The following is a 15195-nucleotide window of genomic DNA, read 5'->3' as shown; positions in this document are numbered from 1 at the left end:
GAGCAAAAATGCATGAGATCTGGCTCTTACTATTGAAAACAGAATCCAAGCTAATATGCTGAGCAGGAAAACCCAGTTAGTGGCTGCATGAGTTGCTTTTGGTAATCATGTCTCTTGATAAGGATTATTATTTACGTTGTGGCTTGATTAGGCCTGGGTCACACACAGGCAAATGTTTTGCCATCTTTGCCTCTCTGGTAATAAGTCCAAGGTCTGTTCTTTAAAATACTTCTGAGGTCCAGCTTTCTAAAGTGAGGAGGATTGAGAAGTGAGGGGTTTAGAGAAAAAGCAGACCATGCCACCTGAATGATCAAAGGACTTTTAAGAAAAGGAAAATTAATGTTCCATTTTGTGTTGTGTTGGTGTTAAACCCTTCCATCTCCCCTGGTGCTCGCTGAAGTTGCTGTGTAAACAGACACATCCACATTTCACATCACTGCCTTGAAAGAATGATTCACGTTGTCAACTGATGTTAATGTAATACAATTCAAAGATATGTTGGTGATTCTTTCTAGCTGCAGAATCATCAGGCGCAGTTACATTTCTGGAATGGTCACTGCGACTTGCCACGGGCCGGGCTGATCTAAGATGCTCTGAAGATTCTCTGAGGATTTATAAGCTAATAATGCTTACCGGTTTTGTGTCCTGAAGAACTCTGTAATCCTAGGTTTCCTGAGTCCCACTCTAAGCCTGGACCTTCTGTCACACCCCAACAGTACCGGCAGCTTGAAAGCTCTGGTAAGCAATCATTCTGCTTGACCTTTGGGGTTCCAACGAGGTGCCACTTAGGATCTCCTCAGTAACCTTGGCCAGGATGTAGTTTGTTCTTGGCCCTCTGCCCCAGGTGGTGCCCGCGAAGGGTCTTCCTGTCGGGACTACAGAAGCAAAGCAAGCCACGCCATGGGTGAGATTAGCCAAGAGGCAGTGGAGAGATACCTGGAGGACCACCCTCGATTTGCCGAGGAGTACTTCGACAGGAAGCTGCGGACTGGGTGAAGCCTCCGAGCGCAGCAGGGTGCGGGGCCAGGCCAACGGGTCCTTCCCGAGGCTGTAGCCAGAGGAGGAGGCGGCCCTGTGCCCGAGCTGCTCCAGGCCACGCGGGAGGAGGCGGGCAGTGCACAGGGCCCTGCAGAGGCTGGCACAGCTGCTGCGGGCCCCCCCCCCCCCCCCCCCCCCCCCCCCCCCCCCCCCCGCTGCAGCCTGTTCCTCGGCCGCTCGTGTAACTACATGCCCGAGGTGGCCTCCAGGCTGCTCGACGTCACTCCGACCTCCAAGTTTGAAGAAAACCTGTTGGTCCCTGACAGAGAAGTTGTGTTTCCCTTGGACATCGGGATAGTAGGTTGAGTTGCTCACACAAAGAGAGCCCTTAATGTCCCAGATGTGAAGAAGGTAGGTGGAATTACGACAGTGGGACGGAGATGAGGACCTGGCAGCGTCCTGGAGAGACAGTGGGAGGGAGTGCTGGGGTCCAGGGGCCATCCTGAGGCTTTGCTTTGGCTCTAACCTGAGGAGTGGGGGCAGCGGGGAAGAGGAGCACCTAGGTCCAGGGCTGCCAGATTTAGAAAAGAAAAAAATGCAAGATGCCTAGTTCAGTTTGCATTCAACTTCCATGGGCCAGGCGCAGCCCACACCAGCTCCCTCACACCCCCCTCCCCCATGCTCTGAATAACACCACAAAGCAGGCTGCCGCTGGTGAGATCCTCAACCGCTTGCTCTCCAGACCTCTCACCCATAACACTCCCTCCTTTGAGATGGATTGGCTCATAAGTGAATTCTTTCACCTATAGGCTAAATGTGCAAAAAGAAAAACAATACCATTGAAAGTTCAGATTTAGATTATTAAAAATGTGAATTTAGGTGACGATGAAGTGCAATGGGCCGTCCCAGCCCCCCATAACGCAGATCTACCAGGAATGAATTCCAATCTGGTGCCTGGGACTTCTGGACCCTCCTGCAGGCCGATAGCGCACAGATGGTTATCTTCTTTTGAAAACAGAACATTTGACTCCTCCTTACCGCCACAATGTGTGTTCATCTTAGGAAAATGATAAAAATGCAAGTAAAAAGGAGGAAATACAAATCACCCCCAGTCCCTCCACTCAGCAATAACTATAGGCAACAGCCTGGGGTTTGTCTTGCCAGGCCTCTTTCTACACAGGTCCCATTATTTTGATTTGCTATTAAGAAAAGGGGGAGGTGGATTATGCTGTCACAGAGTCCATGGGAAGCCACCCCTGACATGCTTTCTGTGTGGAGATTTATTGCTGGCTTGGGAGGGGGGCAGCTGGAGGAGGAGGATAATCCCCCCTTGGGCCTCCTGAAGCTGCTCAGAGGAGGAGGGGCCTCGGGGAGCCAGAGTCATCAAACATTAGCGACACTCGGCAAACAGCCACTGGGCAGCTCTCAGGTGCAAGGGTTGCCGCTGGGCGCGTGGAGTCCTTGGTCTGTTTTCATCCCCCGTGCAGGGCATCAAGCTGGCTTCAGGAGGTGTGAGGCCCACCAGTGGCGCTGCTTTGGGTGACACAACCCAGGTGTGCCCTATGGCAAAGTTCTCTGGACACCAGTTCGGAGGCTGTCCCCGCACCCCCTGCAGTTTTCTCATGGAAATGTGCTTTTGGCCAATCTCCAACTGAGGCCATCTCCAAAATTACTAAGGCATCAAACTTAAGAAAGTGACATGCAAGATTTTTTTTTCTGAAAGTTTTTTTTTAAAGAAGAGGTGGATAAAATGATTTCTACTGTAGTACTTCATTGATCAACCAGTTCTCTGTGTTGAGGAGAAAATGATAGAATGGAGCTACTTTAAAGGTCAGGTGGCCTTGGTCTGCTGCTGTCCATGCTGCATGGACAGGGCAGTAAATTGTGGGGGCGTCTTTTCTCTCCGTTCTCCCTTTTTCTGAGGACTCCCGGCTGTTAGGGTGGGACACAAACGGATGTGCTGAAGAGGACACTCCTGAGCTCAGGAGAGACAAAGGCTTCGTTTATTCTCCGTTTCTACTGCTTCTAAGTACTTTTCTTCCCCCAGGAGGGGTGCCTTTCAACTTTGGATGCACATTAAAATCAAATTGGAAACACTTTAAAAAATACTGATATCTGAGACTTTCCAACACCAATTACAGAGCCCCGGGGGCTAGGACGCAGGCACTAGTGTGTTTGAAAAGCTCCCCAGGTGACTTTAATGTGCAGCCAATGTTGAAAACCACTCATCTCTCAGGGAGCAGATGTCAGAAGAGGAAGTGAACTTCAAATCAACTGTGGGACACTGGGTGGAAACGGCTCCTGGAGCTGTTAGTCCAACTCTGTGCTTGGGCAGACGGGACGTTGGGGTCACGGGAGCTGCATCTCTCCCCGAGTCCGTGGCCTGGTTGGCGAACAAAAAGGGCTGGAGAGAATTGAGGCCTCACTCTGCCCAGTGCTCCTTCCACCCTCATTAAACCCCAAGTCTCTGCTGTTTTTCTCTTTTTTTATGTTCTCTTTACAGCTTTTTTCAAATTTTATTTTTCAATTACAGTTGACATTCAGTATTGTTTTGAATTAGTGTCAGGTGTACGGCATAGTGGTGAGACAACCATATACTTTACAAAGTGGTCCCCCCGATATTTCCAGTCCCCACCTGGCACCACACAGGGTTACTGCAGTGCTACTGACGACACTCGCTCTGCTGTACTTTACTCCCTGTGACTGTTTTGTAACTGCCGATCCGTACTTCTCAATCCCTTTATTTTTTTCATCCAGTTCCCCACGCTCACCCCTCTGGCAACCATCAGTCTGTTCTCTGCAGGTTCACATTTCAGTCACTGTGGCAAAATCTGCAGAGAGAAAGCGGATGAAAACCTATGTTTTAAGTGAAGTTTCTATTAGTTCTTCACCTTTTTGTTGCACTTGGCGATTTTTAAAGATCGTTTTCATTCTTAATCTCACTGATGCTGGCAAAGACCCTGTGTGGAAGGCATATACGCTTTTCCATCTTGTCTATGTAAGAATCTTCTCACGGTCAATCAGGCAAGATGTGGGGGGTCTGGGACCACAGCTCAGGCCTTCGGAGGCCTTCCTCTTTCACCGCACTGCTGACCACACACGACTTCTCTCTGGGTGGCCGTGTGGGCACAGGTGAGAGGAGGACTTCTCACACCCAGACAAAGGCAGAACTGGATACTCTGGACCTTGGGGGTCCTCAAAGGTTGTAACAAGGAAGCCACATGTGCAGGGTGACAGCTTTGGCATCAGACACACCTGGGTGGACATCCAGGTCTGAGACAAGGTAACTGCGTGATGGATTGAGTGTCTGCACCTGAGGAATACAGGTACTCAAATGTACAGATGAGATGGGCATGAAGTGCCTGATTCAGAAAGATGATAACACCATCTTCATGCCAAAAGGGTCTGGGGGGCTGGGTGTGGGTGGACAAAACTGGGTCAATGGTTATTGCCTGTTTTTAAAACAAGTTAAAGGCAGGAAAGCTTTGAATAACAGGAAACTGAGAGATAGTCTTTTCAAGTTAATCATTTCTTTTTCTACTGGGGAAGCTGTTGATTAACTATAGATGGGCGGTTCTCCTTCTGACTATGATTTTTAAAAAAGCCATGGAGAAGTCCTAAACTTTCAATGATTAACAGGACACTTACAGCTCCCTGTCCTCCCTCCTCTCTCATCCTGCTACCCTCCCTTTCTGACTCCTGATCACAAAGGATGATGGGATTTAATCAGAATTTAACAATGCTGTGGTTGGGCGAGGGACCCAGGCCGCCTGCTATCCTAAACAGTGTTCTCTCCAGTTGCTCTTAGCGGCTCCTTTGAAGAAGGACCATCAAAGGGAGTTTGAGAAATACAGAGTTTACTCAAACAAACTTCAGTAAGGATCGTTTGAGCTAGTGAAAATAAAAAAGCAGAAAGCCTCGTTTCGCCCACCCTGTGATTTGACGGATGATTTTATCCAGGGCTTTCAGATACGATAATAAGCAAGCATTCTATTTTCAAACTCATCAACCATTTTCTCAAACCAGCCAAATGAATTTGAGAACGTTTTCTTGTGTGTAGAATCTAGAATGAAATAGCACCCAGTGTTGAAGCAGCGGAGTGAAGTGTTAGCCAGGAGATGCTGACTCCATCCCATCGAGCATGTTTCTGGCATTTTGCTTATCCCTTTAGTGCCCAGGGTGGCTGCGTAAGTGGAGGTGATCGTGATCTGTAGCGGGTGACGGGTTTGGAGGAAAACAGGATGTGAGCAGGCCTGGGCAAGCAGTGGATTAAGCGAAAGAACCTAATTCTGAGGATGTCCTGGCCTGAGAGCGCAGATGCTACGGGAAGCAGAGAGAAGTAACAGATAAAGTAGTCGGGAAAGAAATGTGGCTGCTGGGGCATGGGGCAGAGTGTTGGCTCCCAGAAGGAAGCGTGCTCCCGGGCACAGGAGGCCATCAGCGAAGAGCATCTAATGTCATCAGTGATTAGAAGTGGTTAGAAAAACTAGAACTAGAAACAAAATAGTAATTGTGAAAGAGAACTATTTTTCATCGAGGGAGGCCCCCTGAAAGTTGCAGGTTTCTCTTCCTTGTATTCTTTGAACCCCCACTTTGCGTCAAGACACTTCTCTAAGTGCTCAACTGACACCACGTTGTCCTGCCTTCACAGAGGGGATTCCGGACAGTAGATCATGTCGTTACACCATTTGCAAAGCCTTCTTTTCCATTATGCTGTGCTGCCTCCTAAATATAGAGTGGTTTGTGCAGTTCCGTGTTGGGAAAGGTAAGGAAAAGACAGGGGGTGAAGGCCTGTGTTTGCCGCCCTTAGCATCTCCCATTATCTTTGTGAAGGGTCCCATTTCTAGGGATTCTCCACAGGAGTGATTCACCCACTGAAAGTGCAGATTCCTGGGGAAAACAGACTCCACTTTAGGGGATTAGGATTATGGGTCTGCTGCGAGCTCTGCAAATCTGTGTTTATCTGCAGGTGATTCAGAGGCACAGCCAGGGATGTCTGCTCTGAGCTGAGCTGTGGGTTCTATCGACCAAGCAGCCTGTGTTCCCTGGTGGGAATTCTGGCCCATAAGTTATACACCAGTGGACTCTCACCTTTTTACTTTGGGAAACTGAACAGAGTCCAGCCTCCAAGGTCTGTGCTGCTCTTGGAAGCACCATCAACATGAGGAAATGAAAATAATACAATTTGGGAAAGCAATACCACATTAATTTTGGCCAGTCAGTCTCTGAATTAGGCTGAAAGTTCAGCTCTAACTGAAGAAGCCTCAGGTTCAAAGAGGAGACATAAGGACCCCAGAAGGCTGAGCCTATACCCATGAGGAAATATTCCTCTAAATTACAGCTAATAAGGTGACAGCATCCTTGACCTTCTTCTGAAGCCCTTTTGTTTGCCCACCCCTCCAAACTCATCCCTCTGCTCTTCCTATGGTTAGTGTATTCGAATCATCTCTCGCATCTACCACATGAACTTTGTATCTGGAAGGATCCACTTCCTCTCTCCTAAAGTGAGGAAAAACTATATGAATGAAAGACATTAGCTTGGTAGAACAATAATAACTGGTTAGGATCTGGTGCTGGTAAGGGGGTGGTCCTCTCACATGTGACCAGTGGAAGTAAGAATTCCAACCTTTTGTAAAAGTAATCTGTGTAAATAAAAATTGCACAGACCTGGGGACCCAGCAAAAGGAATTTCTACTTTGGGAAACCCGTCACATAGCGTAAGAACAAGAATGATCAGCGCTGCATTGTTTGCAGTGGAGAACACTAGAGACAGACTGACCGGTAGAGGATGGTGAGTGGACCAGGGAGCTCCCACACTGGGGAGTGATGTGCAAGAATCCGGGAGGTAAATCACATCCACATGCATTGGTCTGGAGGGATGTCCATGAAATATTGTTACATGATGAAAGTATTGTATACAATCAGAAAGGACAAGTTTATTAAAAACAGAAAAGAAAAACCTTTGTCCAAGCACAGAGCAAGGCATAGAAGTAGACATGCCAAGCAGTTAACACTGATTTCCTCGGGCAAGATTGGAAGTTTGGGGGATTACTCATTTTTTCTTTATGTTATGATATACTGGTTCCTTAGTGTCAACTGCAGATTTTACGTTTGTAATTAAAAATAAGAGCTCTTTGCCTTGGCTGGGTGGCTCAGCTGGTTGGAGCATTGTCCTGTACACCAAAAGTTTACGGGTTCCATCCCCTGCCAGGGCACATGCCTGGTTGCAGGCTTGATACCGTCAGGGCGTGTCCAGAGGCAACCAGTTGATGTTTCTCTCTCTCTCTCTCTCTCTCTCTCTCTCTCTCTCACTCTCACTCACTCTTTCTCCCCCCTTCCCTCCCCATCTCTCTCTCCCGACTTCTTTTCTCTATAAAATCAATAAATGTATTGTTAGATGAGAATTTTTTTAAAAAAGGAGAACTCTTGGAAACATGCCGGTAACCCCAGCTGTGCTCTCCTGCCCAGCACACACTTTCTGTTCGTTGTAATCCTCAGTTTTTCCCTCCCTTCCTCTTAGCACCTTCTTTCCACTCAGCTGCGACATCACCTCTTTCCACCTGGCCCAACCTCAGCCTAACCTAGACAGGCCACAGCTCAGCTGGGAAACGCTCCCTCTGAAACGGGCAGTTTTCATTTTATGCCATCATGGGATGGGGCGGTGGTGGGACAGGGGGTATGTTTGCTCAGGACCATGGCACGAGGGCCTGGTTATCTGTCAGTGGAATTCAGACTAGACAGAAGGACCTGCTGCCATTTCTAGATCTACATGCCATGGTTCTTTGCTGCTTTGGCCAATGTGTGAATGTGTTTTTCAGAACAGCCATTTTTCTGACTTCATGGACAAATGCACCGGGTATGTCACTAGGAACCTGCTGGCAACCCCAATCACGATGGGCAAGGAGGTTCTGGCTGTGGTTATGGCAGTTAACACAGTAAATGCGTCTGAATTTTCCAAACAGGACGAAGAGGTAATGCTAACCCTGGGCGTCCAGTCGGAGGCTCAGGAAATTTATTTGTTATATAATGTATCCGAAAGAAAGAAAGATGTCACATCTATTTGTTTTTATCTGTCATCCGTAGGTGTTTTCCCAGTACCTCGCCTTTGTTTCTATCATCCTAAAGCTTCATCATACCAGCTACCTGTAGAGGGTTGAATCCCAAAGAAGCCAGGTAAAGGGAAGGTGACATTAATCACTCTGCACTGACCTGTTCTGACAAAGGGACCCAGAAGCAACAAGACCAAACCACTCCTTTCCTTCGAGGGGGTTTCAGACACATGGAGCAGATCCCCAGACTTCAGTCCCAGACGTCTTTTCATGGTCTGCCCCGGCTTTCCATCCCCACCCGCCTGCCTTCCCAGGTGTATGTGCATCTGGCATGCCTTTCTCCAGTCTCTGTCCCAGGCAGCCATGGTTTCTTCATCTATGAGATGACAGTGATAATTATAGTACCCGCTGCACATGGTTTTTGTGATGATTAAATAGTCATTAGATCAATTAATTTGCATAAAGCTCTTAGCAGCTCCTGGTACATAAAGGTATTAATCTGAGGAGCAAATCATTCCTCTGAAGTCTGTTTCCGCCCTGAGCCAGAGCTATAAAGAACAACATTGGTAGCCAGGATACCTGAGTCTGGACCACTCCCTGGGCCTCAGTTTCCTCATTAGTACAATGGTGGGAGGGGGGTTGAGATGGAAGGCTTCCAAGGTCCCTTCCCATTCTAACTGTTCAGGGAGGGTTACCTCTGACTAGCTCAGAGTGCATGGGAGGAGGCATGTGGCTTTCTCCCAGTGAGGGGCAGCAGGATCTAGGGTGCCCAGGGACTGTCTCTGCCACCAATTTCAGATCACTTGCCCTTTGAAGCCAAAACATTTGGACAAAGGAACCAATTGTAGCTTTTCCTCTTTCATAGGCCCACAGCCTTGCAAAGGTCTCCTCATCATTCCATGCAAGGAATCAGTAGTTTGTTGGACGTGGACATGTTCAAAATGGAATTGTATTGCCTAGTGATATGGCTTCATTTTATCTGATGCGCCTCCTGGTGAAAGCTCTATCTTTTCATAGCGTATTTTGTTCTAACAGTTTTCTTTTTAAAATCTACTTTCAGATCCTTACGTGGTCAGCCAATAAAGTATTTGAAGAGCTCACAGAGGTTGAGCGACAGTTTCACAAAGTGCGCTGCACAGTTCGAACGTTTCTGAACTGGGAGCGCTACTCCATTGGACTGCTGGGCATGACCAAGGAGAAGGTCCTTGTGCTTCCAGACGTTTTGTCTTGCTTAAAATCTCCCGTAAAACACATCTCACATGAAATGTGGCCCATTAGGAAGTGGATATGCTGTATAAATAGTCAGTTGTAATAGATTGCAAGAAACAGTGCCAAGAAAATATGGCAGAGAGGTAAAAAGTACGCATTTTGGAGCAAAAAAGACCTAGGCTAGCATCTTGGCTTTCTATTTTTTGGTTGTGTCTTCAATGAGTTCTTTTTCCTTTTTAAATATTAATTAATAGACTTTATTTTTTAAGAGAAATTTTAGGTTTACAGAAGTTCGGCAAGTTCCCATGTATGTTTTCTTCCCTTCCCCACGCCTCCCAGTTTCCCTTATTATCTCTTTCTCCTGTTATAACATCTTGCATTAATGTGGTGCATTGTTACAATTGATGAATCAATATTGATACATTACTATTAACGGAAGTCCACAGTTTGGATTCAGGTCCACTCTTTGTTGTGCAGTCTTTGGTTTTGACAGATGCACAGTGTTTTGTATCTGCATTACAGTGCCATCCGGAATAGTTTACCGAAAGTCCTGTGCTCCATCTACTCATCCCTCCCGCTCCCTGCCCCAAGTCTCCGGCAACCACTGACCTTTTTTCACTGCCTTTATAGTCTCCTCTTCCATAATGCCATAGTTAGCACCACATAGCTTCTCCAGATCGGATTACTTAACTTAGCAACATGCATTTAAGTTTCCCCCATTTCTTTTCACGGCTTGATAGCTCACTATTTTTTTTTAATGCTGAATAGTATTCCATTGTCTGGATACAGCACAGTTTATTCATTCATCTACTGAAGGACATCTTGGTTGCTTCCAAATGTTGGCTATTATAAATAAAGTGTAGTTTTTATGTGAACATGAGTTGTCAACGCCTTTGGGTAAGTACCAGGGAGGGCTACTGCCGGATCGTATGCTAAGACTATATTTAGCTTTAAAGAAACTACCAGACTGTCTTCTAAGGTGGCTGTGCCATTTCGCATTTCCACCGGCAATAAATGAGAGTTTCTGTTGCTCCACATCTTTGCCGGCAGTTGGTAATGTCAGTATTTTGGATTTTAGCCATTCCAATAGCTGTGTAGTGGTATCTCATTGTTTTAATTTGCATTTCCCTGATGACAAGTGATGTGAAGCTTCTTTTTGTATGCTCACTTGCCAACTGTATGCCTTTCCTGGTGAGACATCTGTCCAGATTTTTTGCCCCCTTTTTAACTAGCTTGTTATTCTTATTGTTCGATTTTAAGAGCTCCTTGTATATTCCGAATACAAGTCATGGACAGTATTGCATCACAACACCCTGCAAGTGTCACTTCCATCACCTTCCATCTGAGGACACCTTTCCGCAGAAGCCCCCTGGCCGAATTCCCCGTGTTCACTCCCTACATCTGGGCCACATGCCTGCCCTCACACCAGTCTGAGGCACCTCACACCGACCACGTGTGGGCTGTGCAGGGCCCATGACCCCTGAGCAGATTACCACCTGATGCCCAAATAAAATCAGGTTCCTTTAGCAAGGAGGAGGGGAGAACAGAAAATTAAGGAAGGCAACCAACACCACTGGCTATTCTTGTGAGTTTGGCCAAGCCTGTTAACCTATCTAGTGTTGGAGCCGACCAACAGCCGACCCTGGACACAGTCAGGATAGATGAGATGCGTCTGCACAGCAGAGGCAGCTGTGGCTGGACTTCCTGTATATCTCTTCCTGCATGCATGTCTTTGCTATTACTAGGTGGTGGGATTTTTGAGCACTTGTATTTCAGGTCCACTGATCTGCAGAATTCCAATGCAATTGTACAAAATGATTTCTTGGCCATAGGACAAAAGCCCCTTATAACCCCTCCACAGCCTACTTCTCCTACTTATTGGAAGATTAATATTAGACAATGGGCAGGCTAGCTGCCTGAAACATGGAGAAAAGTTTTACTAGATATTCCCCTTAGTACAACCCCCCCAATACCTTGGACAGGAATAATAATTAATGGAACTAGATGGGTAAAAGAGCAAGGAAATAGGTAAGCACAAGGGAACAAATACAAAGATCATCCCCTGCAAAGTGCATAAAGAAAGAACCTAGACAGGAAGATAGATGGCTGAGTTAGAAACCCTAACCACATAGGCCCTTTAATAGTTTACATATAACCGCTGTCTAGTCTAGCCTATCTTTTTGACCTATACCAAATTCTGAGAACTTTGTTAGACATCAAATGATCAATACCCATTTGAAACTTTGTACATGTAGTTACTTGTAGTTGTCTGATTAATAGCCCTCCTGGTCAAAATAACTTTTGTTTAGTATGAACAAATCTGTAGAACTTCCTGTACATTTCCTTGGTATTTCTGTATAGACTTTTTCTACTTGAGAAATCATGCCATACACGTGTTCCTTTGATGTCATATAACAAACCCCTATAAAAATAAAGCTTGATTAAACTCTTGGAGTTTGGTCAGATCCACAAGGGCTGGCTGTTCTCCGGCATCAAATTTGGTGTCTGATCCCTCGTTCGTCACCTGCGCCTTCCATCCTTCAGGGACCCTGAGACCCACCGAGGCTGGACCCCGGCAATGTAGACTCAATTTAATTATAAGTAAAAGAGCTGTTCTCTATTGTATTGAGTAATTGTAACTATGCATCAGAGGAGGTGCTCCTTGTGCATTATTCATTTAGTCCTCACAATGACCCTGTGGTATAAATTCTATTACTATCCCCATCTTACAGATGAGAAAGGTTGAGTGACTTGTTCACAGTCACAACTTCCTGTAAGCAGTACTTCTAGGAATTACAGATTGTTTTCAGCTCTAAAATTCCAGAATCAAAAATTAACATAAAATATGCAAACCCATGAAATTCATATAAGATATGGCCGGTCATAGAACTGTTTTTTAAAAATAATGTTTAAATGTAATTGCCTCCAGGAATTCTACAGTGAATGGCCAATCAACTTGGAGAAGTCGAGCCTTATAAAGGTCCAAAGACACCGGAGGGCAGAGTGAGCGCAAACCTCTTCCTCGGTGATATAGGTGCCTGGTGCCAGGTGCTAAACCAGAGGCAGCCATACACAGAGGAAAGAGCATGAGCCCGAAAACACCTGGGTTCTAGTCTGTAACTTTCTGTGGGACCCAGGAGTAGTAGAAAGAGTACTGCACAGCGAGTTTGAAGTTCCAGTCCCAGCTCTGCCCCAAGCCAGCTGGATGGCCCTTGCCTTAACTCATTGTTTAACCTTTCAGTTTCTTTTTCTGTAAAGCCACCAATTGGAACCAGTTGTTGTCAACAGGGAGGGACACATCAGAGCTACTTGCACAGCTTTTGAAATGTTCTGTGCCCAGGTCCTTCTTCTGACATGCTGGACTGGAGCTTCTAGGGAAGGGTTGGGTTGGGTTGAGTTCGCCCTTGACTGTGAGCTTCACAGGGCAGGACTGTGTTCACCACTCTATCCCCAGCACACAGGAAAGGGAAGGAAACAGGCTGGAACATGTCCAGGTCTCAGGCTCTTCATCTGTCCAAAGAAGAGAGAGAATAGCTCTCAACATATCCACTTAATCCTGTTCCTTGGACCTCCATTCAGCTGAGCCAGTGCTGGAAGGGGGTAGGTGCTCATTGTCCAGGTGGGAAGGGAAAACATTGACTGAGGTTGAGAAATTACATGATTTGTTCCCCTGAAGTTATCAGTCAGATACCTTTGAACAGTAGAGGAATTAGTTAAAGGAAAAGCAAGTTCCCCCTAAAAGTTGTTTGGGTGAATTCAACTTTTTAAATTTAATTCAACAGGCTTGTTCATGTAGATAAATGACCGTTAATATTTCCAGTTTTATGACAGGCTTATACTCAGAACATGAGCAGTTTGCAATTTATGTTCTTTAGAGAAGAAATGTGGTTGGGAAATAAGGTTCTATTAGTATAAGTTCATGAAAAGTGTTTTGGGGGAAATAATATTTTTCTCATAATCTCTCTCTTTCCTCTTAGGAAATCATCTTTTATAAAGTCATTGATTACATTTTACATGGAAAAGAAGAGATCAAAGTGATTCTGTGAGTGTGGTCATACAGCAGCTCAGGAGCTGCCATCTTGTTTTTGTACACAGTGCCTTTCTCTGCGTAGGGACGATTTCCTTTCTTCTGACCTGACTCAAGGACACCTCCCGCAGGCCACTGGACTCTCGTCAGTGGGTTGCCAACATATGTTGCTGAAAATGGATTTGTAAGTTATTGAACAAGTCTTGAATAATATTGGATGAAACTCCTTAGCTAAGAGATGCAAACAAAAAGGATTTAAGTTTCAACAACCAAATAAAGCAATAGAACACAAAATAGAAATAGGCGTAAAAGAGAAAGGGGAAAAAATAAGGGTAGGGATGTAAACTAGAGCCAGGACTGAAGATAATAACACCCTGTTACCCAGTGCCCTCCACACTAATAAAACTAGGCCTCACATTTGCTCTTAGTTTTCCAGCGTCCAGTTACAAAAGGGAAAACTGATCAGTTCACAGTGTTCCTAAGACAGAATCAAATTGTTTAGGATGAAACACAATATATTGTGATACAAAGACTAGAAAGACACGTTTGCCTTACTGTCTCCATGAAGTGAGTACCATGTAATGCAGTAAATAACGGCATCACCTGTGTAACACACAGTGGCCCCCAGCTTTTAATTCTGCAGCCACACAGCTTTCAGAGTCCTTTGGGAGCCCATGAGCACGGTTCATGCTGGGTTTAATTTGACCTCAAGTATAGCCCCCTTGGTCAAGACTTTTGAAGCATGGAAGATTACTGGAAAAGAGAAAAGTAGAGAGAGAGAACTTTGCCACTGATTGCAATGCAGAATGTAGTGAGTTGATAAAGGAAGTGACGATTTTTGCCCTGGCCTGTCGGGTGGGGTCGGGTGGACAGTAGGCCAAGTCTGGCTGAGAGGTCAGGTATAGGAAGACAACAAACAAGAGATCTCTGGTAGGTCGCATAGGTCTCAAGGCCAGAGGACTGGGTCACAATAGCTTTCCCACTTTCTTCCCTTCTCATGGCTGACTTTTCTCCCAAGTTGGGCTTCTCGATCTGTGTCATTTTTTTGGCATCAAAATTCCTCTCTGCAAAAGTGTTTGATGCTTTCAACATTTCTTTATGTTGGCATTTTTATTTCTTCCTCCTTCAGATCCAAGTTTCTGAAATATATTTACAGTATTTATTTGCATTTTTTTTCTTTAGTGTTGCCCTTGTATTTTTGGCAGTGTTCATTCATCTAGTTGCTTTGAATTTGGAAGAAGAATCTTTAGGAGCTGGGAAAGTAGGAAGGAGTGGAGATGGTGCTAAATGTCATCCAATGACTTAATTAATTAGCAAAAGATAAGCTGAGTTCAGTGCGTTGTTAGCAAATTTGGCCTATGCAAGGTCCAGTGTGAATGCCACATTTTACCATGTATAATGCACACCCATGTTTTTTGTGAGCACTATACAAGGGATTATTATATCCATGTATAATGTGCACCCTTATTTTTCCCTCAAAAATCTGTGCAAAAATGTGTGCATTATACATGGCAAAATATGGTAATTAGCTTGTGAGCCATTAAGACCTATGGAAGAAATACTCACACCTTTTGCATTCTTTCTTGTTCTGGATTGTGGGTTCAATGGCTTTACCACATGATGTTTCAGAACCCTTGTCTCCTCTTGCTTTACAGATATGCAACATGCTGAATGCCCCTGCAGATGAATACTTCACATTTCAGGTGACCTTGCCCTCTGCCAGGCCTCATCTCTCAGTGCTGGGGCGAAGGGGAGCAGCACTGTCCTCATCCCCCCATCCCCCCATCCCCATAGTCTGCGTGAAAGACAAAAAACAATTCTGAAGCATTTGGAAAATATCCAAAATGCTAAATTGTATGGTCCAGGCTATAAATGCTGTTGGAATTCTGCAAGAGATGAGTTCCACGAGGGTGAAAAAAGTTAGAGAATACT

At 45.5% G+C, this 15195-nt stretch overlaps 1 protein-coding gene across 1 annotated transcript in view; it reads left to right on the top strand.

The window, feature by feature from the left end:
- The first annotated feature begins 521 nt into the window (after positions 1-521).
- Positions 522-15195, top strand: part of PDE6C (phosphodiesterase 6C) — a 40321-nt gene continuing 25647 nt past the window's right edge. The window contains 14 exon segments of the mRNA XM_053922843.2: positions 522-738; positions 845-986; positions 988-1076; positions 1079-1115; positions 1117-1154; positions 1187-1389; positions 7797-7949; positions 8062-8151; positions 9088-9228; positions 12166-12187; positions 12190-12239; positions 13214-13278; positions 13381-13447; positions 14919-14966. Of these exon segments, the coding sequence (XP_053778818.1) occupies positions 901-986; positions 988-1076; positions 1079-1115; positions 1117-1154; positions 1187-1389; positions 7797-7949; positions 8062-8151; positions 9088-9228; positions 12166-12187; positions 12190-12239; positions 13214-13278; positions 13381-13447; positions 14919-14966 (1089 nt within the window). The 5' untranslated portion in view covers positions 522-738; positions 845-900.

This window comes from Desmodus rotundus, chromosome 4 (genome assembly GCF_022682495.2).
Source record: "Desmodus rotundus isolate HL8 chromosome 4, HLdesRot8A.1, whole genome shotgun sequence".
NCBI classification, from domain to species: Eukaryota; Metazoa; Chordata; class Mammalia; order Chiroptera; family Phyllostomidae; genus Desmodus; species Desmodus rotundus.
The sequence above is the reverse complement of the archived record's forward strand: the minus strand, read 5'-3'. Positions and strand labels throughout refer to the sequence as shown.